Consider the following 26,943-nt stretch of genomic DNA (forward strand, 5'->3'; position numbering starts at 1 on the left):
GCGTGCTCTAACCACTGAGCCACAATCACAAAACATTGTAATGAATCGTGCCTGTATTGATTTTCATAGGAAATGTTTGTAGGATAAAGGAATCATTTAAAAAGAAAAATGGAAAAGAAGTGAAGGTGAGGGGTTTAAAGGAGTTGGGTCACGCAGGAAGAGAGCAGAGGTGTTTGTGCAGACTTTGTCAGAAGGCACGAGCATTATCAAGATTGGGTATTGATGAGATGGAGAGCGGCGAGTGAGCCACAGAGGCTTGAAATCAACTGTGGGAGGCACACGAGCAGTGATTACAGTGACACCGCCTGGCCTGGCTCAACCTGGGGCCGCTCAATAAGCTATTATAACCATGCAAATTGTGCTCAAATCAAGAGCACTGACATATTGGTGTTATATTTCTGTGCAGCCACCATGTTATGCATCATGATTGGGAGTGGAGCACAATATAAATTGTGTTCTTTGTTTTGTAGTTTGTGGGTAGCACTTTTTCTTACAAGAATGTCTACGGTATCCAGTATTTTTGGTGCATAAATGTTCATAATTGAGTTGTTCTTTTTTGAGCCATTCCAGTATGGATCTTATTACAACCATAAGTAGCCCTAAATTCTTGACTTGCATACACACATACATACACACATACACACACACCCCTACACACATACATACACACACACACATGCGTACATACACACAAAAATACACACATACATACACATACATACACACATACATACATACATACATACATACATACACACATACATACACACACACATATACATACACACATACATACACACCTACATACACACATACATACATACAAACATACACACATACATACACACACACACATACATACACACATACATACACACCTACATACACACATACATACATACACACATACATACACACATACATACACACATACATACACACATACATACATACACACATACATAAATACATACATACATACAATTGCAGGCATAACATTTTATGCCGCATCCCCTGTTTCCAAAACATCTAAAAGGAATTGAAAGGCAAAGGTTTTCTTCTGCAAAACATCATTTAGTTACTCTTGCCTGGTCAGTTTCATTTATATTTATCATATATTATCGCTCTTTCTTTCTCTCTCTTTCCCCGTCTCTCTGTCTCTCCTTCTCTCTCTCCCTCTGATAGCGTGATGCACATGCAGGCCAGAGTTTGGATGATGTAATTTGGGCTAAAGGCTGTGTAAACATGTCTATGACCTTGGTTTTAGATTTGTCAATAGGGCTGCGTTGGAGAACAGAGAAGAGGATTGTGTGGGATTGGGAGTGATGAGCCCAGGCTATGATCGCTGGAAGTCTCTTTGGCCTCTGGTACAGTAACCTCATAATGCCAGTGACTTGTGCTATTAGTCTCACAAATTCACTTTGATCACAGTTTGCATTCCTCTTCTCTTAATCTCTGAAGTTTTATGATTTGAGCTGCTGCTGTTCATTGGTTGCATCTGACCACAAGTACTAGCGTCAGCTCCATTTGCATCATCTCCTTTTGCCGAATCTGTGGCAGCATTTGATACATGGCCACTGTAACACACACCCCATACCTCACTGTTTTGGACCAACTCTGACCCACTTTTCTAGTTGTCAACTTACCCACAATAGTATAGTACAGAATGCAACATTATACAGTAGCTCACTTTAGTGGCCATATTGTCAGCAGACTGATGTTTTGCCTTTTATATATATTATAGAATACAAATCAGACATCAGTGCCTTAATGCTATATCACTAGAGCCCACATGACTGACAGTGTCACTAACATTTCTATGTGAAAACGGGCATTTTAAAACAAAGTTTGGTGTTCGGTGGTTCACAGATGGGCAGTGATTAATCAGGGAGGTAACTATGAAGAAGTTTGCAATTAGACTGAAAGCTCTGAGGCATGCTAATTGAATCAGAAAATTAGCAACAGCTCTTTACTGGGCTGTAATAGGCTAGCCACTTGCAGCAGGTGCTAGCCCACTCAGCTGTGGAACAAGGTATTTAAGTCACATTAGTAGCAGTAAAATGTGCCTTGATATGGAACAGTTAGATGTTCTGCTTGTTCTGACACCAAGAACAATGAACTTGCATTTTCAACGCAGTATGTTGAGTATTCAGTTTCATCAGCTTCAACATAGTATAATATATTGGTATTAAATAAAAAGTAAATCTGACTCATTATAGTTCCCCACCTGAAGAAAGTTGTAGTATCACAGTCAAACCTCTGCCTTTCTACATTTTATATAGAGATGTGTATGAGTCTGGTTCCTCCACCGTGTCTCAAGCCCAATCAAATGTGATCATGATCAGATTAGCTTCTTCTAGTGATGCATGTGAAACGAAGGAGCTCATTGGCCACTTATGATGTGCAGACAAACATTTTTCTCACCTCAGATTAACAGAGTTTGGTGCTTTGCTCATCAATTCTGCAGAAGTCTGATGTTTTTCTGTCCTTTTTTTTTCCTCGTAATCAGCCATATTTGTTTTGATACGAATGGACCAAGCCTCTCCCTGATTGGCTAATCCACGTGCCAATCATACCCATCTGAAAACAGCCACCAGTCTATGGCCCTCAGCCTCATATATTTATCATTTTGTGGCTCTGTGGAAAAAAAATTATAATAAAAAATATTTGGACACCCCTGATTGATTGGATGAATGAAAAAAAATGTGAAAACAACAAAAATAACTGAGTATAACAGTGTTGGTTGCCACTATGTCCTCACTCCCTCCTCCTACAGAATGTCACCATTTAGGAGTTACAATAATAAGATTTGAGTCTTACACACAGAAGTGTGTACCATTGTTTATTCATGTGTTTGTTGACTATACTTAAAGAGGCTTAAACAGTGCTGGTAAAGTGCTATAGTTGGCTGCTTAAAATCAAAGAATGTAACTCAAATATGATTCTTCCATTTTACCAACAGCGTTATAAGTCAATGCGTTAAGGTTTTAGAAGATCACATGGTATATTCAGACAGTATAAAAAGTGTAGTGTTTAGTTTGCCCCAGCCCTTCATGCTGATGCAATCTTCCTTTACCCTTACCTGTACATGTGTATGGATGGTGACATGGTGCTTGGTTCTGTCTGTGGTGATCAGAGGGATGCAGCAGACTGTATGAGAGGCCTATCACACTAGGGATGACCCTGTTGGATTGCCCTGGCCCCTTTAAGTACTGCACTCTGATGCAATCCACTGTAAATACATTAAACCACGCTGCTGTGGAAGAAGCTGCTTATTCGGCGTCTCTGTCTCGGTTCATCTTTTTTTTTCGTCTTCCCTCCTACACCCTCATTCTTTTTGGTTTGGTTTATTGTGTTTCTTCTTTTTATGTTGTTATCTCAAACTGTATTTAGGTACATTAATCAAAGCCAATCTTGTGCTTCTTAGCTTTACTGGCCTCCACCCTCTTTACTCTCGCCGCACCCCTAATACCCCTCACCTCGACTGGCCATAAGTCCTGCGCTGGGGTCAGCGGGAGTGCCAAAGGTGTGATGAGTGACGTGGCACTCTGGCTGACCCCTGGCAGCTTGGCAGGGCTGCCTCCCTAATGAGATTAGCTGAGTAATGCCGACTCTGTGTCTGTTTCTCCTGCCGCCCGCCCGGCCCGGCCCGGCCCACCCCGGGGCCTTTTATTTAGCCAGCAGCAGAAAGGGTGTGCCAGCGTTTGCAGGTCGAGGGCAGGACAGGGGCCATAAGCCCAGTGCCTCCCTTTTCCATTTCCCCGGGCGCATCTATCTCAACTGCACACATTGTGCCTGTGATTGCAATTTCACTAGCAACCTCTTTCCTTTTGTGTCAAGTTCTATAGTTTATATTTTCTCCAATACTTTTACTGTGCAAGGTACTAATTTTGTTTAACTTTAACATAAAACTTGTGTTCAAATATAGACCCTGAGAGACTCATTATATGTGCAGCTGACTTTAGAGGTTGCTATTTGTCAAGTGCAAAGCTGTTCTCTCTATGTCATCTCTGTTGGTATTTTTATGATGGAGGTTTTTTCTATCCTCTGCACATATAACACACACAATGAGCTCTGTGTAAAGTAATCATACAGATATTAACAAAGGTAAAGGAACCCGACGCCCTCTTGCCCCCTTAGTCCATTAGCTTTCATGTAACTGACAGTTATTGCCCTCAGACCTGTAAGTGGGCTGAAGTGCCAGTTAAACAGCCCTTACATTATTCCCAGTGACAAAGTTGTGATGGGAGGCTCTGGCATAGACACAGGTGTGCCCCCCTCAGCTCCCGGGTCAGTTTCACTCTGGACTGTCTGACAGCTCCACAGGGCCCAGGTGTTTCTGCTCTGTACATGTGATTGCACTCTAACACCTGCTGCCAATGCCCCGGGTCACAGACAGGTTCAAGTTCCACCCAAACAAACATGCTGTATCAATCGCTTATTAGACATGTGCGTGTATGTGTGTCTATGTGTGTGCGTGCTAACAGGGCAAGCGTATATGTGAAATCTCAGCTTGTACTGTTCCGATCATTTACCCTGGAGTTGTGTTACAGACTGTGCTTTGTGCTGTCAGACAGTCCGATCCCTCTTCACCTTGCGATGGCACTCCATCACAGTGGTTCTGACATTATGTGTCCCTGCTCATCTGCGGTCACAGGAGAACAAGTGGACAATGTGCCATCTTCAACCAAGAGCAATACTGCGCGAGGTGAATTAGCCTTAACCCTCAGTTTATCACCACTTTTCACATCAGAATACACTCTCAAAAACCCATCCTCTTTTCCTCATTATCTCCTTCAGACCAGGTAAAATAGATTCACACATGCCACGTATCCTAATGCCGATATGGACCTTTAGACAACACAAAGGAAATGGTCTTGAATAAAGTGGATTTCTATGTGGACTTAACGGCATCCATGTTAATCTCCAATGAGCAGCATAATCATAATAGCCATGCTGCTGGACACACAAGAGCCTTAATTAACAGGAGACCTTGCCCATTAAGGACAGGTCAAGGGAACACAACTCACACCTTATTCTTTCTAGTCTTTTCTCTGCTTCTACTAGTCCAAGGTTCTTCTCAGTTAAATATATGTTTTCCTTTTATAAAACTATAATGCAATATATTAGAATAGGTTGGATATGACATCACAACATTGTAGAATAGTTTAAAATAGAGGTGGAAGTCAGGGCAGAATTCACCGGGAGAATTTGCTGTTTAAGTGTCAGATTGCGGATTTGATTACCTGGTCTATGGTCAATATTTCTGTAATTAATGGGTCTATCCACAGGAAATAAGAAGCAAAAATGTTTTTCACAATAGCTTTAGAAATTGGTTGCAGTATTCAAACCTAAAGACGTTATTGAAACAGCTTTAAACCTTAAAATTTGTGACAAGTTTGTGAGGACAGTTCAGATTATTGAAGTGAATTGAATGAGTAGTTCTAACAATATAAGTATTTACTGCTACTACTTAATTGCAACCACATGTAAAAATGTATAGTGATGGGATTTGGTGGCCAAAAAAGAAATATCAAAGGATGAAACCTCTCCTTCAGATGTGGGAGGGAGGGATAATGGAGGTAGAGTAAATACAGATGCTATGTACAATACAGTATAGGATGATTGTGTTTTGCATAGTGTGAGATAGAGGAGCAAGAGAAAGGGGAAACCACAGGGAGAGGGGCTGTAGACTCCCTCTGGATAGGTTATTGTACCATGGCACTGTGCGCTCCCTGATGGGACACTGCACACGGAGCACACTGTAGGCTGCATAGAGAAGGAGAGCTCAACAGCACAGAAACATACAAGAGAAGAAGAGGAGACACAAAGAGCACAGAAAACCCTCTTTCCCCAGAGACTAACAAGGAATTTTCTGCAAGCATAAACACTATGTAGACACATCACTAAAGAAGAGACAGGAATATCATGGATAATGCAAATGGAGAGGCTGGGCAGTATGGGTGTGGTGTTTAATTTATTCATTTTTGACCTGCAGTAATTTCACAAAATATGGGTTATGTGTAAAACTGGCAAGTAAAAGATACACTTTTGAACGCTGTGGAAATTCAGCTTTTCATACGTTCAGTATATGGTGTTAAACGAGATATTTGGAACTTTGTGTTTGTCCTCAGTGCATAAAATTTATCTTGAGTAAAAATGGAAATAGAAGAACAATTAGGCCACAAATATACAGTTGAAAGCAGAAGTTTACATACACTATATAAAAAGACACAAGGTGTTTGTTTTTACATGAAATCAGACTAAACTTTTCCTGTTTTAGGTCAATTAGGATCACCAAAATTATTTCTATTTGCTAAATGCCAGAATAATGTGAGATGTTTTTTTAAGAAAATTTTTCATTATTTTCTTCAAAGAAGGTTACATCCATTCATTAGTATTTGGTACCATCTCTTTTAAACATTTTGGATATTTCCTTCCACAAGCTTCTTAAAATAGTTGGCAGGAAATTTGGTCCATTCCTCCTGACAGAACATATGTGTTGTTTTATATAGTGTATGTAAACAACTGTAGTTGTATGTTTACATAATCATGTATCAGATGATTTTGTATCACAGATAAATACATTTTATTTTTACAAAAAGTTAATTTGTGAACTTTACTGTCACTTAACATAGATTTATGGTCATTGCTCTGGATCTTAAAGCTTACACCAGTATCAGCAAATATCACTTATAGTTTACAACAACAAGACAAATATTGAATATCGGTCAGCTCAGAAAATCCATATCAGACCATCCCTAAAATTAACAACGTATATATCAAATTTACATACAATATTATCCTTTAAAGAAGACGTGTTGTGCTTGTGTCTGGCATATAGTTAGAGTCTATGGCACACGTGGATCATTATGTTATAATATGGACATTTTAAATCACAATATTCATCTAAAATGACTTAATCAAAGAAACAAGCCTGCTGACTTCTGCATTAGAAAACTGCTGTGTCCAGTGGGAGCTGACGTCACTGTAAACGGCATCAGAACAAAAAGTTGGCACCTTCGATAAATAGCTGCAGATCACACTAGTGAGCAGCGGATATTTTTTTCATTTGTACCAAAATGACTACACAGTGCTGCTGAATCCTGGGCAGATCACTGATAAAGAAAATAAAATTGGAGAACAAAGTAAGTACAGAGTAGTGGGCATATACCAGTGGCAGTGAAAACAGAGACTGATTGGCAATATGGCATTTTGAAAATAAGTATTCAAAATACAACTTTGGTTGAGTAAATGGTGATTGGAAACAACTATAATGTGGTTAAAAGTTCTAAAAACCTGATTTTGCATAATAGGTCTGCTTTAAGAAGTTTATCTGACATTAGTGGCCGTATATAACCGATTGTTCCACAGTAAAATGCTCTATATGACCAATATTTTTGTATTCTGTTCCATTTGTATTTAGGGCTGTTAAGACAGTGAGGTTAGGAAAGGTTTATTGCTCTGCTATAGCCCCTGGGGAGTCTGTGTAGTTGAACACCAGTGCAAAATCCCCCTTCTGCTTAACTGAGGGCTGGGATGGGCGCAAGGGGGGCTTCTATAAAAAGAGAAATCATATCATTTAGTCGCTGAGTGAAGATAAAGGCACGTTTGAACTAGCGTTATAAATTATATATTGTAAATAGAGACCTCTGCGGTTTAAATTATGACACAGGCAAGTTTATCTCGCCTGCTGCCTCCCCTCACACTCTATTTCACCTCCTCAGATTTATACTTTTTCACATCGCAGTCTTACTTGGCCAGATTTTAATTATTGAAAATATGATGTTATGTGTTGTTGAAGTATAGCTATTTTTGTGACTTTCTCCTATTGCTTTATGGTCTGTGCTTTTATTGGTGGAATTGATCACACTATTGCCACGTTCATCTCATCAGCATTGCTTCTGTTGCTGCTAGGGTCTTTCCATGGATAGGAAGAGGATAATTATTCTCTTTCTGACTCAGATATTGTGATAAAAAATGCATACAGCCGGGACTGAAATGAACTTATCAAAAGGTTAACTCTTCCTCACAGTTGAGTGTAGATTTTCATCAGACGCAGTGACAGCAGAAGACCTGTTTTGCCAGTTTGGCCCAAAGCTTTGTCTGAAATGTCTGTATCTGCCAAGCTATTTCAGTCTCCTCTTATTGTTTCTCAACCAATCACTTCTCAATCAATCCACATACATTTTCCCACCTCCTCCTCTGCAGCAGAAGAACCATTAACCACCTCACCCTTCCCTCAGCCGCTACGTTTAAATACACAGAGAACAGAAGAGTGCAAAACAACTCCTTTGCCCTGAAACCTGTCACACCACTCTTGTCACAGAGACGTTCAGGTGCATCTAGTAATTTAACATCACCACCAAAACTTTACAGCTATAATAATTAATTTTAAAAACCTGCTATCATACATCCTCGTCTATCTCGGTCTCTTCCAGTAGAAATATTGCGGTTTATCAGTATGCAGGCAGTACGTTACTTAATCTCCCGAATGTTTGTTTTTGTCCTCCATCTTGTGTATGTGTCTTAAACGTGCATAACTCTCACTTGAAACACACTTGAAGTTAATACACACTCAGGCGTATGTAGAAACAGTGGTGCCTGGGAAAGTGATAGCAGGAGAAAAGAAGCTCTGGAGATTGACTTATCTGTGTAGATGTCATTGAGGGGCGCCTCTGCTCTCTCCCTCTGCTTCCCTCTCTCATTTTTCTCTTTCTCTGCTCTGTCTCTCTCCCCTCTCACTTGTTCCCACTTGCTCTCTCAAATCATGCTTGCCTCCAGTGGTATTCAGACAGTCCAAGGACAAAGTGGAGATATGCTGGGAGCAATGGACAGTCCGCAGTGTGTTTGTGTGTGCGCCTCACTGTGATGTTGACTCTTTGAAGATGTTCTCCCCTTGTCCTGACAGATCGCAGTCTCGTCGCTCTCTATTTAACCTCCTGATGCTACATCTGACACACTCGCACGTACAAACTCACACAAACTCACACTTTTAGCTCAGCCCAGACACTGTTACGAACACAAAGTAAGATTTAAGATTCTCCTGGAGTGTCTGGGCTTGCTGGTGCAGAGGTCATGCTCCTGTGTGTAAGGACTGTTACATGTACTTGAGTTGATATGTCGACTTGTCAAGGTGACTGCCATGTTGTTTAGTGGCCTATTTCCATAATCATCGGAAATATGTGTATTTTTTCCTCACATGAATCAGTAGTCCCAACAAGCCACAGGTCTGTTATTAAGACATGCAATGTGTTAATGTAGCCTTGGCTTGTTGGATTAAACCATAGTGAAGGAGATGGCCTCAGGGTTTGTGACCCTGAAACAGACGCACACTCCAAGATACACAAACCCAGCAGGGCTGACCTCCTCCTCTGTCCCAAACATGCACATGAAATCTGCTTGTGTTCTGCTCTCTCAGATAAACAGGGGAAATCCTCTTTGTCTTGCCCTGTCCATCATAGCCATCTCACTGTCCAGGCACACACTGGCCCTGTGCAGAACCCACAGTGACCTCAGGTCCAAAAGTGTAACTGTTTCTGCCCGCACGCACAGGCGTCTCCAGTCCGGCTCCCTTGGCACAGAAACACACGCAGACACACACGTAGACACACACACAGACAGGAAGTTTAAGGAGAGGCTGGTGTCACTTTGCTTCTCTCAGAACACCTCAGGTCTGACCCCCTCTTGAATAGGCCATTTCCTCCTGCTCCATCTCTCCGTAAACAAGCACATTGTTAAGGCCCACAGTCTAATAACATCAGTCATGTTTGATGTGAGGCACAGAGACTGACTCACAGTTCTTAGTGTATGTTTCTTGATTACAGGATTTGGTCAAAGACATGGTTGAAACATGTTAACCTGTCACTTTCCGTCGTCATTACTCACTTTGTGCTTTTAAAAATTACAACATGCACACATTTACCAACACCCATCTCACATCAAGATGGTTGGCCACTGATCTTGTTGAGTGTGTGTCAACTCCATTAGCACATTCCCCGATAGGAGCAGAGCCCTCTTATCTGCGGCCACCCATTAATTACACTTTGTTCCCTTAAGTGATCTATTTCAGACCTGGCCCGCCCTCAGCACCCACTCCTCCGTCACCACCTCTGGCCTGGCTCTCCCCCACCTGACCTTTACTCCACTGTCCTCTCCCCAACATACTCTGAGTGCCTCTCAATGTATGCTGTAACAAGGTCATATGACAAGTAGCTCATCAAATACGTGAAATTTACTACAGCGTTTGAAAATGAATGTTCAGTCCTCACATATATATTGCAAAGTAGAGTACTATATGTCTACTGCTGTAGTGCTGTTTGTATTGTACTTGTGCAGCTACATAATATGTTAGTCATACATATACACCGCTAATGACAGAGGGGTAATGTGCTGGTGACTGCTGTAGTTAGTGTGTGCAAAAAGAGTTTATTCTGATGTGTACATTGCTCTTAAATACCTCTCCTCCCCTGCTCTTTCTTCTCTGTATTTATGTCTGTGCTTCCCATGTACTGCATTGTTTTGAAGAGGCTACAGAGCTGTCATTGTCCGAGGTTCAGGAGTTGCACATCCATGTGAGAGCGGCACACAGGTGTTGTACTGTGCAAAGTGGTTTATGTTGTTGTGATGATCCCTGTCTTGATGTGCCTGTGCTCCTCACCATCACAGTCTGTGGGTTTCTGACCTCTGCCTCTCGCCTCAGCATCATGTGTGTAGTATGAGCTTGTGCCAATGCGAGCACATATACATATATATGCATGCAGCAGTGGCTCGAATGGACTAATGGACAGTTTTTGTGAGGGCCTCTCTTTTCATCCACACTGCTTTTGAGACACATTGTGCCTGGGCATAGAAACAGAAGCTCTCCATTGGCCCTCAATAGGGCAAAAACAAAACCGTGTCAGGCGAGCTAGCAGCCCCCAAGTGTTTGCCATTTAAGCTCTGACCAATGGTGATGCAGCAGGAACAAAAGGCCTGGACATTGAAGGAGGCCCGCACTGTTTACAGTGCTAATGTGTGGGTGGCAACAGACCCCTCCACACATACATACACCCAGGTCACTCCATCTGTCTTTCCTTTGGGCCCCTGTCATACATACTTATATATTTCAAGCATATTAATGTGTAGGTTACAATGGTTCAGTTCAGTGTTTCTTCTTTCTCTAGTCTGAGTTTTGTGTCACATTGGTTTTACTTCAGTTACTTAATTCAATGTAAAATACATTGGGCTTTAATACATTGTAACATTCCATGAATTTAGACGTGTTTTAATCCAGTAGACACAGGGTCTGTGGCACTCATGTCTCTGTGGTTTGAGAAGAAAATGGTGAAACAACAGACATGTAGAGGTCCTGATGCAGACAAGGGCATCATGTCAGAGCGCTGAATTTTCACTGATGAACGGAGGGGAGTGTGACACTAGTATCAAATAGCCAGCGTTGTCCTTGCACCAGGGTTATCTTGTAAATACTCCGCTCCAAGTCTATAAAGGCGAGGGTCCTTTATGGCGGCCAAGGCCACTCATTCACGTTAAAATAAAAAGCACTCAGGGTAGTCTCGGTGTCTAGGTGGAGAGGCTGCAAATGGGGAAGGATAGATGAAGGGGGCAAAAATGCTATGCTGTCCTTTGTGTAGTGCACTTGTAGTTGCAAGTTTTTCTCTTCTTGAATTTATTTCATTTCATTTAAAACATCTAATTCAAATACCTGCTCTGAGTGGACTTTCTTTTTCTAGGTTGTTTTTATGGAAATGCTAAATCCCCAAAGCTGCTACTGTAGCCACAGTTTCAGGTCCCACTTCTCCGGATGTAATGAGTTCTACTGTTATTTGTCACAATAATAAGCATAGTAATTAAAACTGGCACTAGGCACTACATATTTTCAGAATTTTCAGAATCAAGATGAGGCACTTACGAGTTACGTAAGTGCGGTCTTCTTTTTGAAATGTTTCTTTTGTTAATGAATTTGAAGCCATCAGCTTTTATACAGTGAGGTGATTAGTTCTATTGTATGCATTCATGAAGATGAGTATGCTAGTTAGTTTAAAGTACTTCAAATGACTTTAAATAAGAAACAAATTAGATAAATACATTTGAAAAGCCACTCTGTTTTTTGCGTAAGTCATAGACGCACAAATAACCGTGTTGTTGAGGGACACAAGAAGAATAGGCTTGGTTTTCTTGCATCGCCCACCAGTCGTCTATCACAGTGCACTTAACGCACTATGACCCCGTTTTGCTTTGCAGTTACTTTACTTCTTATACAAGTCCTTCAGTACTTTCATATACTTTCATATTTCTTGGCTCTGATTGTCACCTGGCTGCCCTCACCTGTGTTCAAATGTTCAGGGGACAGTGGTGGACAAGGAGAATGGAGTCCAATTTAATTAATGTTTTGACATCTCCATGTTTGGTTGCTGCAGACGGAGTTGCTGTTGGCAGTTTGGCTGAGTTCCTGTCACTTGATTGGCTCTCTCTGACCCTGTCTCCAGTGGCAACGTGTCCTGCCCTCCTCCAACCGTCAACCACCAGGGATAAAATGACATTGTTGACCTTTGCGCATGTCGGTGCAAACCAGATGACAACACACATATAACTGACTTCCATATGGATAGGCGACACAATGAGAAGTGTTCCAGGCAGCGCACACGATACACAAAACGTCAGGGATCATCTAATATCGGAGAGAGGCAGGCGGAAATCCGATCGTCAGACAACCAGGATACAGATAGCGATTCCCCCGCCGTAGATCCATGCACAAGATAGTTTCCACAAAAACAGGAGTCTAGTTAAGGTTACACCAGCCAGGCCCCACAATGCACTGCCCCACATCAAGATAAAACAAAAGCTTAGGTTTCCGTCCTGCTAAAATCGATAAGAAGACATGCTACCTGATAGATTTTTGATGAAAACTTTGACAAGAGGAAATTAGAAAATGTTTACATCCACAAGCAGTAATATCATGTATATTAGCTCTGAGATGTAGCCTGTTTTTGCACTGATCACATTCTGATGATATCGCTTTCTCAAAATTGAAGATCATTAAATGTTTAACCCAAATGTCACTATATTTGATTAAGCACTCGCATCATTGTTTCATGTTATTCCATTTGCACTAAAAGTATCATAATTGTACACTTTCTTGCCTTGGAGTCCTCTTAAAAATTTGAGCATGTATTTGTGTTATAAATGAAGTGAAGAAATATGCCCCTCTCACATCAGTATAATTATGAAAACGCAAAAGAAGAGTTTGATTCAAGTAAAATAGGCCATTTGTACACAAGCAATTAACTGGTGAGGCTTTAAATAATGTAGCCCAGATGGAAGCTAATTATAGACAGCATGCTTTGATTTAAGCTTTCTGTCGGAGTATCACTCGAGGCATCACTTTGGCGGTACAGTCACCTATCGTTTGTTTGGAAATTTGTGACAATCAGAGGTGATTACCATTTGTAACACCATGTCGTGTTTGGTGCACAGGGAAGAAAGCATGGCCCATAGCTATGCAGGATTTTCCATGTTTCCTTTGTCTTCAAACTCTGCTGCTCCTTTGATAAAACAACTACAGTGGTGCAGCTGGGGGACATTTTCAGTTTGTTTTTGCATACACTTGTGTCACCTGCTCTTGGAGAAACTAACTTGATACTTTTACTCAGATACAATACTACATTTGTATTTTATAATCGAAATAGAAGCCTCTTTTGACCTTGCTGGCAAAGGGAAGATAAGCGTAGCAGTGTTTAATAGCCATTGTGGTGCGTTGTGAAGCTGTGGAAAGATACTGACTTAATTCAGTTTTACTTTTCATTTAAGATTTTTGCTTTAATAAGTAATTCTTGCAATCAAATCAAGGTTTTCTTACAATAGCAGTAGCTGTCATAGAGCTTGTATACACTTAAAAACAGTGATGCTAACAGTGAATAGTATTATTTTACATTTGTTTTGCGTCTGAGACATTATTTTGCTGTAAAGTTCTGTAAGTTAAGTACATATTTAGACTAGGCCTGTCACAATAACAGATTTTGAAGCGCATTATATTGCTGAAGTAAATATAGACGATAAATAATGATATTGAAACTAGAAACTGATTTATACTCCAAAAACTAGTCTAAATTTACATTGTTAAAAAGCCAGGAGCTGCAAAAAGTACATTCAAATTTGTCAACTGGACAAAAAGTTGCAGGAGTGAAGGCGTTTCACTGCTCATCCAAGATGCTTCTTCAGTTCTGGTCAGATTACTGTTGAACACTGCCTTTTTTCTATCTGAGGGGAGGAGCTAACTACAGTGAAACACTCCTATTGTTTACACTCGCAGAACGGCAGAATGAAACACTTAAGTACTTTGTTTGCATCTGTAATGAGCCATAGAAGTTATTAATTCAACCTTCTGCTGTCAGACCTAATTCAGACGAAACCTGTCACGATAATTACTACATCATATTGTTCAGTATATGTATATTTTTTGGGATCAATATTTACCGTGTGTACTTTTTCTTTGCACTACTGGGGAATTTTTAGTTCTTTTTTGACAATATGATAACATTTAACCCTTTAAAGGTTGAATAAATCACCTCTGTGACTCATAATTTTCTAATAATATTGTTGATAAAATACTTTTTGTGGTTTAAATCTGCCCTTGTGTTATCGTGTCAGTGGCATAAATTAGTTATCGTGACAGGCCTAAATTGAGACCACTGACCACATGTGCTCTACAGGTTTCTTTCTTTCTACCGTTTTGCATAAGCTTTCAAAAACTAAATGTGCGCGATATCAAACAGTCCAATTAGCCTGAAAGGTGCTCCCGTGGCTATGACGGAGAGACGCGGGATCAAATGCTCTGGTCTCTGTCACATGATGAGGCGCGGCGCAGACAGACTACACACAGTGGTCAAGCACAGGCCAGAGGTGAGGGGCAGGACAGACACACAAGGGGAGCTTTCACTACTCACCCTGCTACTTTCCATTGATATATTACTATCGACATGTGCGAGTGTGCCAGCCATTACAGGCCCCTTTGCTCTAATTGTTCCGTTAACCACGCTAATGGTATGATTTTTTTAATATTTATTATTTCCCATGACAATATTCAGTGTTATGGAGCTTACAATATTATTATTATTGCAATAAATGCGAAACATAATTCTGTTATAGTTGATTGCATTAATGAAATTACAGTGATTGCATTAAAATTAACACAGGATCATTTACAAGAAAACACACACACACAATAGGCCTTGAGTGCTCGCTTTATTTAAAATTCTAATGGATCACAATTACCAAAAGTGCACTGTAAAAAATGCATTCAAGTTAAGTTGCTCTAAACAAATGCAATTATTGTTGACCTTGGTAGTAAAGAGAAGTGAGATAAAAACAGGATAGATAGGGGTAATAGTGTAGTGCTGTGTGTAGTAGCAGTAGTTTTAGTAGTACAGTAGTGTTAGGTATAGTTGTAGAAGTAAAAATCTGTTCTTACTTCTGTTCTGATCATTTATGAATTAGTTCGGACCTTGGCGCAAACAGCCAAAGTTGTAGTCCTGTAGTCAAATTGCAAAAGTACTTTTAGCAGTGGTGATAGTTGCATAGTACTACATCTTACCTCAAATCTGTTCTGTTTTTATCTGTATTACGTTAGTTCGTTTGACTATAAGTGTTGTAAAAGTGCTACACAAATCAAATTGACATTGATACCCATTAATTAAGTAGTACTTGACTTGACTTCAACTTGAGTAATATTATACAGTAACAGTTTTTAATAATATAAACATAGAATCTAAGTTTGTTTTAGTCCATTTAGCTAAACTGTGGATAAAGTAGTACTCATGGCCTGTTAATGGTTTCACTTTACACGCAAGACGGAGCCAGGAGTCACCCCATCGATCGTGGCATCTTTTAAAGATATTACTTTGATTTGTGGCACAGCTGAGGTAATGCTCTCTCGCCCTTTCTCTTTTCGTCTTTAGTGCCTAGTGAAACCTGGTCATTGGATCTTCTGCCTCTAAATCAGCGCTCTTAGCTTTGACAACCTCCATTAGGTTCAGCACACTTTGGCTATTAACGGGTGGGGAGGACGTATGGCTGTTAAGGGCCTGTTTAGAGTGAGAGTGCAAGCGGTAGATGAGTGTGAATGTATGTAAGGGGGGAATAACGCCTTTTACTTTTTTTTTACCCAAAAGCATCAACGGCACAGGGGTGGGCGGAGCTTCACGTCCGAGTCATCGCAGGGCCACGGACTTATTTGCATATTGGCACAGAGACGCCCCTCTGGTGACCCCAAACCGCGATGGGAGATGGGATAGCGGGGTGGAGAGAGCGCGGAGAGGCTGGCGGCACTCCGGAGAAGTTCACCGCCAGTTCAGGGTGAACGACGGAGCACTGCGGCATTGATCGCTTTCTGCAAGAGAGAGAAAAACAGGACAAGAAAATACAAGTAAAAAAAAACTTAAGTGAGAGTCTGATGAGGTGAAAGGGAAGGGAGACTATATGAAGGAGGAGGAGGTGGAAAAAGGATCAGCGCGCCTCAAATTGGATATAAATGATAGATTAGAGGTCTGAGAGGGCTGTGTCTTTGTTTTCCAAGAATGGGTGTTACGTTGAGCTTGACACAGGTAGCACGGTTACCAGGAGTGCAGGGTTATTGACTCCTGTGATTGCCAGGCCAGTAAAATTGCCCCAAGGAGCATAAGAGAAGTCCATTGGCTTTATAGCGTCGGGAAAAAGTCCCCTTATCTCTCCATGATCGAAATCCCGTCCTTACATACATACGTGCACACACAAATGACACACACGCAAACACAAACATGGCTCTACACACATCGACCAAAAAGCAACATTAGCCACAATCCTCCACTGAAACACACTATCTCCATTAATGCGCTCAGGCAGGGGTCAATCTAATAAACATAGGGTCAGTTCGCTGGTCAGCTGAGGCCCGACTATGGCAGCAGACCCTCTAAGGTGCTTCCTAATTGTATCCCCGCGGCCTTCTAGTCTATCTTTTTATAGCCAGCACCACATACGCCGAGGGGAGAGAGAAAGAAAGGGAGGAAGGAAGGAAAATCCACTGAATAAAAGTCTGGGGATAGTTCTAAAAGGCCCTATGGTAAAGGTCATATTTTATTTGGTAGCAGTGTCTATCAAAACATACCAATTTTAACTTGCTAAATTGGTTATTGTAATGTTCTATAAATGTACTTTAAATACTCTCGCTTGGGACTCTGGAACAAAAGCCAGAGTCCTACCCATGTCCAGATAAAAAGACACTTCTGTGAGAAAGGGCATCGAGCATAAAAGTGAAAATCAATATGCCAAATCAGTACATGTGGTGTGGGATTGCTGTCGCGACCTCGGACAGTAAAATCCAAAAGGAAAGATGAATGCTGTCCAAAACCACACGCTGTAACAACACGGTATGGCTCAGAGGATTTAATCTGGTATATGGTTTGCTTATCCTTCTATTGGTACACCTCTATCTCAAACTCCTATCTTCTATCAGCCCTACAACACTTTTAGAAAGCATGAAGGTTTCTTGGTTTGGCTTCTTTTTTACTGCTCTTGCCAAGTGTCTGAGATGATAGCCAAAGCTAAAGACGTTATCTGTTAGCATTTTACAGATTGGTTATGGTGCATGGACAAGCTCTAGCCCCAAGCATCCTTATCAAAAACTGTCCAATGACTGGCGAGGTGTTCAGTGGCACAGTGGTTAGCTGGCACACCGGGTGAACATAAAAACGGCCTTTGAGTGTGCAACCTATCCAACCAAAGCGCTGCCCAGTGATACGCTAACCCCTGATGCACAGGAACCCGACGCGAATGTACCAGATTTCAAGCTCCAATGTGACCCCAACTTGGGAACAAGCTAACCCGAAGGAGGTCACAGGGAAACCCAGCACTCCTGCCTCCTGTGTACCACTGTCGGACCACCTGATACGCCCGCCCGCCCGCCGCAGCCTCTCCCCAGCTCTGTCTTCACTTTCCTCAATCAGCCCTTTAGAATGAATGACTACCGCTCGACTGGTTTTGCTTAGGGAGCCTATTGTGCATAACTCTGGTTTTGTTCGAAGCTCTGAAATGGAAAGACGGCCATGCGTTGGGGTTGATTTTCAGGTATCTGCTTAGGTAACATATTGAAGTCTTCCCATTGGGCTGATGGGTCAGAGGCCCTGATGGCTCTCATGATTCCTTTGGTCTGCATGGTGTGGTGTAATAACCTCAAGGGATACTCTGTAGTACACAAAAGCAACATGTAGTTCATTCTATACTAAAGTTTCCAGGTTTTGAGGTCTCAAGCCTTTGAATGAGAAAGTGTGTAATATTAGCATTAGCAGAATAATATTGGTACATAACGTTACACCAAAATATTTTCAGTAAATTCTATTAATTTAGTCTCGATAGTATTAATAATAGTGGGTTTTTTTTGTCCTGTAGGCACCGAGAAGCACGAGCTGACTTCTTGGATGAGTTTTGACTCCATCTTTCGCTTCTTCAACGAGGTCCTGGAGGCGCAGGAGTACGAAGAGGCACAGGAGACCTCCAACGTAGTTACCACACGCAGCGGATCCCACAAAAGCAAACACCAGGATTTGTAGAAGATCAACAACAATGGAGTGGGAGGGCTTGGATTAAGATTTAACAAAGAAATAGCAACACCTTACACTTCTACGCTTTCCTATAACCTCTGTATTTTCCCTGAATGTCGCCCTGGCTCCAAGCACATTACACGTTGCTTATGTAAGAGCAAAGAGTGCATCATGTATAAATCACAATAACGTTTTGCATTACTTCTAGATGAGTGCTACTGTCAAAGCAATATGAACCTGAAGTGTTAGTGCTTCCCGTGGGCTGTGGCCTCGCTGCGGCTGTGGACCGGAGCAGCAGAGATTAAGGCTGACAGACGCTGTGCCCTGTGTGCGGGGTGCTCCTCTAATTGTTCTGACATCACACTGAACTGAGCTAATGGCCTCTATGCCCTCCGTCTCAAATACTCCCACCACCCTCCCGGTCCTAACGCCTGGTCCTAACGCCTGGTCCTAACGCCTGGTCCTAACGCCCGGTCCTAACGCCCGGTCCTAACGCCCGGTCCTAACGCCCGGTCCTAACGCCCGGTCCTAACGCCCGGTCCTAACGCCCGGTCCTAACGCCCGGTCCTAACGCCCGGTCCTTACGCCCGGTCCTTACGCCCGGTCCTTACGCCCGGTCCTAACGCCCGGTCCTAACGCCCGGTCCTTACGCCCGGTCCTTACGCCTGGTCCGCACTGGAGATCTACTGATGCTGCTGCTTTCTGCGCTTATATCAACACCAGTGTATTTTTTTTTGTTTTGTTTTTACTACTTTTGCAAATATCCCATTATCAAATTTTAAGGGCATCTGACTTACTGAACACAATTCAATTTAATTTGCCTCTTTTAAATGATGCTTTTTAAATGATTTAATTTTTTTAAAGATTCTGATACATCTCTGTATATTTTATAATCCTGTTGTAAAGTGTAGAGAATCATTGTCCTGGTTTTCACAAAGAGTCCATAAACTACTGCTACATCAGGGTCTACTGCATAAAGATCACCAACAAATCAATCTTTTTTTTTTTTTTTAAGTAATGTTTTACTGCACCACTATTTATACTTTTTACTTAATCTCCACAATTTGTGATTTTATAACTTTCTTATATTGCAAAATAAGATTAAAAAGTTGTTTTTTTAATTCGCATATGCAAACTTCAAATGTAATTCTTTGGCGAGGTAATCCCATACACCTATGATTTATTTGACTGTCCTCTTTTAAAGTATAGAATGTGAAAGTCCATCTTTCTTGGATTGATAATATATGTATTTCTTCAATTTGCACTGTGCATTATTGATGTGTGGGGATTATTGAATGTGATGAAACAAATAAAACAAGCCCGTCCTGTGCTGAATATGAAAACATCACAAGCATGAAGCATATTTAAAATCACTTAAAGTCAAGCATCAAAATAGCTATGAGAGATATCTCATTTTTACAGGAGCCAGAAGTCAGCTCACAGCTCTCATAAATCCCCTTATATCGCCTTACACATGTCAGGAAATCCAAGATCTCTATATTATTCTAAGCCTGAGTGATATTTCCTTAGATGCTGTATAAGTATAACATATCTGTTCTCCCCTTCTTTTCTTTCATTTAGACCTGACAAAGTAAAGCTCAGCTCATAATCTGACTTTGTGACACAAACACACTTTTTCCAAAAGGCACTTTTATGAAACACTCAAGGCTAAATGGACTATATTTCATGACATTTGTAAATCTCCAACTGGATAGTAAATCTTATGATACCTAAGACACATTCTCAAATGTGTATGCACTTGAAATAGTTCCTTGTTTAACTTTTTCCACTGTGCGCCTGTGCCTCTGCTGCCCACTGCGTGTATGGTTTTAGGCTTTTGTGGATTATCTTTCCGCTGTAATGAGACAATTGTGGCTGATGGTTGCAGGCCTAATTTCCTTTTAATTTGATTCGGATCTCTCCAGGTTTCAGCAAAGACAGTGGCTTATTATTTGATTTGATGAGTTTTGTTTGTAGATACCATTGCTCATCTTTCAGCTTTTTAGCTCCGAACCTACGATCGGTTCATTTTTCCTGCTGTAATTTGTATATTGTTGCCTTAGGAATAAACAACACACTGCTCACTGTTTTTAATAATAACCAGCAAGCCATATGTGAGTAGAATTAAAGACGTAAGAGCAACCAAAATTTGAAGCACAAAAGAGTTGAAGAGGTGTCAATGGTAGATGCTTTATATGATGCACTAAATTAAGAAACAGGCATTTAACATTATATAACAGATGTGTTTGTGTGCAGATATTTCCATAGATTTTTATCCTTTTTTTTTTTTTTTTTTTTTTAATGAAATGTCTGTGCTTTAAATCTTTCTAATGCTGTATTTTAGTTTGTTCATACTATTAAAGAACTTGCAAACCTCAAATTAAGTTGTGTTTTGTATTGAGCTGCCTTAATAAAATGCATGGTTTAATTATGAAATACATTTTGACACATATTATATGATTTGGTTACTGACAAACAAGTAAAACAAGAGGTTTATGGTTCTTGAAAGTGCTTCTCCTGCTCGAAGTTTCAAATTGAGGCTGCACCACATCAGTAAAATATAACAAACATAAGAGATTTCTTCTTTAGAGGACATTATAAGAAATTTACTGAAGTGAAAACAGCCAATCAAAAGCTCTAACCTAATGTTTTGATGATCCATTTGGCGAGAGCGCGCACGCATCCATTACGCACAGTTTTACGGTTTGTTCACGTGCTCAAAATGATCAGGTCATTAAACGCCCCCTCAATAAATCTTTAGAAATCTTCACCAGCAACTTCTAAACAACAAGTGCAACCATCCGAGTCCTCCTTGCTCTGTGTCAGGCTCCTGATTAAAAGAGCTATTCACGTGAACAGGCGCACAGCAAGCGACCAAAATCCACTTCAGGGCCTCGAAATCTGCCCGACTTCACTTAAACGCTCCGCCCAATGCAGCCAAAAGTTTTAGAGTGCATTTTTGTGGAAACTTAGGCAGTTTATATTAATGTGTTTCCTCATTTGAGTAACGAGCACAACAAGGAAGCAGGACCTCGCGCGTTCTCGGATTGGATGATTGATTTCACATTGATGCAGTTGCACGTATCTCTAATTCACTAATTCCTCGCGCGTCTTCGTTGGTGGAGCTTTTTGGCAAAATCTGGCACGCTGGGGGGTGGGCGGGATTCCAGCTGTAATATCAAATGATTTATTCTGGGTAAGGGGGGGTAGAATGTGTTTGACATCTTTAAAGTAGTTAGAGGAACACACTGATATTTTCTTTCTTTTTTTTTTTCTTATAGAGGCTCGTCACGCGTGCTCGCCCCAGCGCGCTCTGATACGCACCAAAAGATGAACTCTCCCCAAAAGAAACAGGCTCTAAGCAAAGTTGGAATGTCACCCTCCTGACAGCCCCTTCACGCGCAAGCACACTACTCCAGAGGATCACTGTCAGATCTCTATTTGCATAATTATATGCTCAGCTAAGAAGAGAAAACTCACCCCCAAATTTTACGGGTCAGCTAACTGCAACAATCAATGTTTTAACGGGTGTAACTAAGAAACTTAGAGAGAAGAAATTATGCCGGGAACTCTCTTGTTCCATGAGTTCATTATTGGCGCAACTGCTTAAAACTATATATTCTCAAAGTTAGAAAAAAAATATTAGCACCCTACCCCCACAAAAACTCGTTCCCTTTTCTTTTTTTTTTTCTTTGAGCAAATACTTTTCATGTGGGCCCATTGACTGAGGCAGAATGTGCGCGTTAAGCTCATGGTGTATTCAACATTGTATCGCTTCTTTATTTGCTCGCCTCCTTTTTCCTCTGCCTCTGCTTCTTCCTCTGGGCTCCAGGTCTTTAATATGACAGAGGCCCTTATACCTCACCATATAACGCGCTGGTTAGGCATCATTACATATTCATTGACTTTCGGAGAAAGCCATTTATTCCAATGGCAACAACTCCTCTTCAATCTCCCTTTTCCTAATAAGGATCCACAAACACTTTGTGTCCAAAGCAGCACATTTGGGAAACAGTGTTTGCCTGGTGAAACCTGGTGCAAAGATGCAGGAGGGTCTCAGGTGGAGTGTCCCAGAGCTGATCAAGAGTCACGGGACTGTATGTTTTTAAATTTAACTCTCCAATGACCATAACGCAAACCTGTCTTCAAACAAAAGAGAGACCACTGTGATAAATGCAAGTTTTTCTTGTCCAAAACAAGCGTCCATGACCCACCACCTGTGTCCCGTAGAAAAAACACAGTCTATGAATCTCTATGCAGATGAAACGCAGCAAAACGCAACTCCCCAGGTTCTAATAAAAAGAGAAGAGCTTGTGGTGAAGTGAAAAATGCCTTTGGAGACCACAATTACCTCAAAACACAGACCCAAGTCCCTATAGGAATATGCCTATAATATGACTATTACCAGAACAAGCTCTGAGTTTCCCCCGCGCTGTCTAATACTTTTAAGTAGCCACTACATCAGCAGTATGGCCCTAATATGTTAGTGTACGTGTGTTCTTCGTGGCATATATAATAGTTGGATTGTGGGACAGCTGTTGGCAGAGCCGTTTTACGGTGTTCAGTCCATTTGGCTTTAATAGCAGCTTTCAGGCGGAGCGCTACTCTATCCCCTCACCGCCCCCTCAATTACACCTCCTCTGATACGCGCTGGCCCCACACTCCCGCAGTAAAACACAGACTCTGAAACGCAATACATTTGAAGAATGGACTCTGACTTTTAAGATTCCGAGGCTGCGCTCTCTGATGATTCGGGGAAGTGAAGAAGGCAAAGGCACAAACCCAAAGGCTAAAGTGACTCAAATGTTTTTAAAGTGCGCGAGGAATCACAGAAGAATCAGAAAAGAATCACATAAGAATCACATAAGACTCATATAAGACTCACACAGGCCCGTGAGATCAGGCCTCGATCAAACTCACATTTATCACAGTCTATTTACAAACTTCTGCATAAAGTTTTTATCTTAATATGTCAGAAAAAGACAAATGCATAAAAGATCGACTCACTGCACGTGCTCTTTTACTTTTGTTAAATCATTTTGTTTAATTGACTTTTGGAACTTTAGGTTTTTTTCTATTTAAGTTTCATCCATTTGTTTTTCTTTTTTTTCTTTCAGTTCTTACAAACTTTTAGGCCTTTCTGTGCATCATAAATAAATATGTGATTTTTAAAAGCTGCTGCTTTTAAATATTTGTTCATGTAGGCCGCAATTTATGTATTTATTTATTTATTTTTCTTTTCTGTAATAAGAGTCTAAATGTGGCCTATATTTTAAAATGATTTCCACAGGCCTCACGAGCTTTAAATGAAACATAAATGTAATGAACTGTGGACTGTAATTAAAGCTGAAATATTTGTATTATTGTCAAATAGTTTGTAAATAAATTTTAAATAATGAGGCTTCTTAAGCTGCTCAAAATCATGTAAAACACAGTTTTATTGTTCAGTGTTATTTATTGTTAAATAATGTAGAATAATAAATATAAATGTTTTTTGTTTTTGTTTTTTTGGAGCCATGAGGCTGTGACGCGTTCAAAGACATCCTTTAAAAACAGACACTCTGCGACCAAATAAACACGAGGATATTTCAAATATTTTCTGTTGTAATTTGGCAAACAAAAATTTAATTAAAATCAATAATAACCGAAATGCGGAGCATGGACAAAAATACAAAACACAAACGTGTTTTCGAGTAAAGTTTTCCAGGAGCCACTCGTTTTCGTTTTTCTTTTTCTTTATGAATGTATTTTTTCTGTGAGCTTTATAAATTGTGGGGTGCAGTAGATATTAAAGCACACATTATAGATGAGTTTCATCATGTGCACGCAGCCCTCGGAGGATAAACACACGATCCTCTGCGCCAGGCTAAGAATATCCAACAGTCAGGTTATTACAGCCGAGATGAGAGGCCTTTTAGAGGCTGCACCCTGCGCTTTCATTACGCACAGCCCCCAAAAAGAGATGAAGCCCTAAATGAAGTTATTGCCATCCAATGAACTCAAATTAGCCGGGCCACAGCCTGACAGACAGCTCAGAGGGTGAGAGGGATGTGGAGAGGGAAACGTACATAAAGGTGTGGAAGATTGGCAGATACGTCCTGATGCGCATTTCATGGTTTGTCCAGGCCCTGAAGTGAAGCTCATTCAGGAAATGTGCCCAGTTAAAGAAGTTAATAACGTCCCTGCGTCATTTAATCACCTGCAGATTTCCTCCTGTGTTTGCTTTTCTTTATGACACTTTCAAATATACAGGGTTTTTTCTGTCCCTCCTCAAAAGACTCTTCTCCTCATTGTGTCCGCCCCTGAGTCAGCACAGGAGATGAAAACAAGATCTGGACACAGAGAAGAGAAGAGAAGAGAAGAGAAGAGAAGAGAAGAAGAGAGAAGAGAGGAGAGGGTTTACCTGCCCCTCTGGAGGAGCACTATGCGTGCTTATGTGTGTGTGGGGTGTGTGTGTGTGTGTGTGTGTGTGGGGGGGGGGGGGGGGGGGGTCTGTATATTGGGGTGTGTGTGTGTGTGTGTGTGTGTCTCTGTGTGTTTCAGTGTGTGTGTCTCTGTGTGTTTCAGTGTGTGTTGGGGTGTGTGTGTGTCTCTGTGTGTTTCAGTGTGTGTGTGTGTCCCTGTGTGTTTCAGTGTGTGTTTCAGTGTGTGCGTGTCTCTGTGTGTGTATCAGTCTGTGTGTGTGTGTGTGTCTGAATATCTGTGTGTGTACGTGTGTGTGTGTGTCTCTGTGTGTAGGGGTGTGTGTGTGTCTGTATATCTGTGTGTGTTTCGGTGTGTGTGTGTGTGTGTGCGTGTGCGTGTGTCTCTGTGTGTTTCAGTGTGTGTGTCTCTGTGTGTTTCAGTGTGTGTTTCAGTGTATGCGTGTCTCTGTGTGTATCAGTCTCTGTGTGTGTGTGTGTGTGTGTCTGTATATCTGTGTGTGTGTCTCTATGTGTGTATCAGTCTGTGGGGGTGTGTGTGTTTCAGTGTGTGTGTCTCTGTGTGTTTCAGTGTGTGTTTCAGTGTATGCGTGTCTCTGTGTGTATCAGTCTCTGTGTGTGTGTGTGTGTGTGTCTGTATATCTGTGTGTGTGTCTCTATGTGTGTATCAGTCTGTGTGTGTGTGTGTTTCAGTGTGTGTGTCTCTGTGTGTTTCAGTGTGTGTCTCTGTGTGTTTCAGTGTGTGTGAAGTTAACACTCTACTTTATTGCTGTTTATCCCTGCAGCAGCAGAAGCTGTCAGCTGCTGACAGACTGGCAGCACCTCTAATCAGTGCCTTCTTCATCTCCCTCTCTTCTTCCTCACTCCCAGTCAATCATTGTGGATCTGTTTCCACTGCACTGGGAGACTCTTTCCTTTTCCTTTACAGACACACACCAAATCATCTCAGCAGAGCCTCTCCTCTTGTGTCACAGTAAAACTATGGGTTAAATATTAAATATATGTTTTATTGTTTCATAATGATATTATCAAACATTATTTAAACCTTTAGTATCTGCACATTTATCCAGGAGCAACCTGTTTCACATGAGACACAAAAACCATCAGCTCTTACTTATTACTAAAGCTACTGTACATTCTGCATAATTATCTATGATGTAATAAAACCTTAGAGCTGATGACCCAAACGTCACTGAGTCCAGCTTCATCAGGACGGTGCTTCATCAGGACAGTGCTTCATCAGGACAGTGCTTCATCAGGACAGTGCTTCATCAGGACAGTGCTTCATCAGGACGGTGCCTCATTGCGCGCGCCCTGCCCTGTGCGCTCGCGCTGCGTCAGAGGTGTGTGTTTGTGTCGGGGTGTTGACCTGTCAGGGGGGACTTGTTAGGACTTTAACTCCTACTGCTGGCGGTCTCCTGACATCCGGGGGGTGGCATCGATTTGAAACTTGTCTTGTCTAATTTGATGATAACATCCAGGCTGAAGCTCGCAGCACCATGGACAGCGCACTGTCTTGACCTTCTCTTCTATCAAATTACCCCCGCGTGGGCCACCAACTTTCCTCCTGCTGTCACGCAGAGAGATGGAGAGATTGGGAGATGAGAGAAGTCCCCTCCACAAAAACACTGAGGAGTGAACGCGCTGTAATAAAACATGGGCTGGAGTCATGTCGTTTTAAAAGGGACATAAATAGATAAAAAGTTATAAACGGTCAAATAAAGTTCACTGTAACAATTTAAAATGAGCTCTTTAGTCAGATGTACTCACAAATTTTGGCTCTTTTTTTGCTCATTTTCTTTGCACTAATATTTTCCTACATTAATCAATATACCCCTGTTGTATTATTATTCAGCCTGTTGATTGTTGACTGACTTTACTTTTCTTGTTAAACCTCATAATGAAAACTAATCTGCCCCTGAAACACGCACCTTACACCAGGATTAAGC

General features: G+C 41.2%; 1 protein-coding gene across 1 annotated transcript in view; it reads left to right on the plus strand.

The window, feature by feature from the left end:
- The window catches only part of fam172a (family with sequence similarity 172 member A), a 107,230-nt gene extending 86,442 nt beyond the window's left edge, over window positions 1-20,788 (plus strand). Inside the window, exon 11 of the mRNA XM_033972189.2 lies at window positions 18,421-20,788. Coding sequence (XP_033828080.1) covers window positions 18,421-18,581 — 161 coding nt within the window. The 3' untranslated portion in view covers window positions 18,582-20,788. The remainder of the gene's footprint in view (window positions 1-18,420) is intronic.
- Window positions 20,789-26,943: the final 6,155 nt, after the last annotated feature.

Source organism: Periophthalmus magnuspinnatus, chromosome 9 (genome assembly GCF_009829125.3).
Source record: "Periophthalmus magnuspinnatus isolate fPerMag1 chromosome 9, fPerMag1.2.pri, whole genome shotgun sequence".
In the NCBI taxonomy this organism is placed as follows: Eukaryota; Metazoa; Chordata; class Actinopteri; order Gobiiformes; family Gobiidae; genus Periophthalmus; species Periophthalmus magnuspinnatus.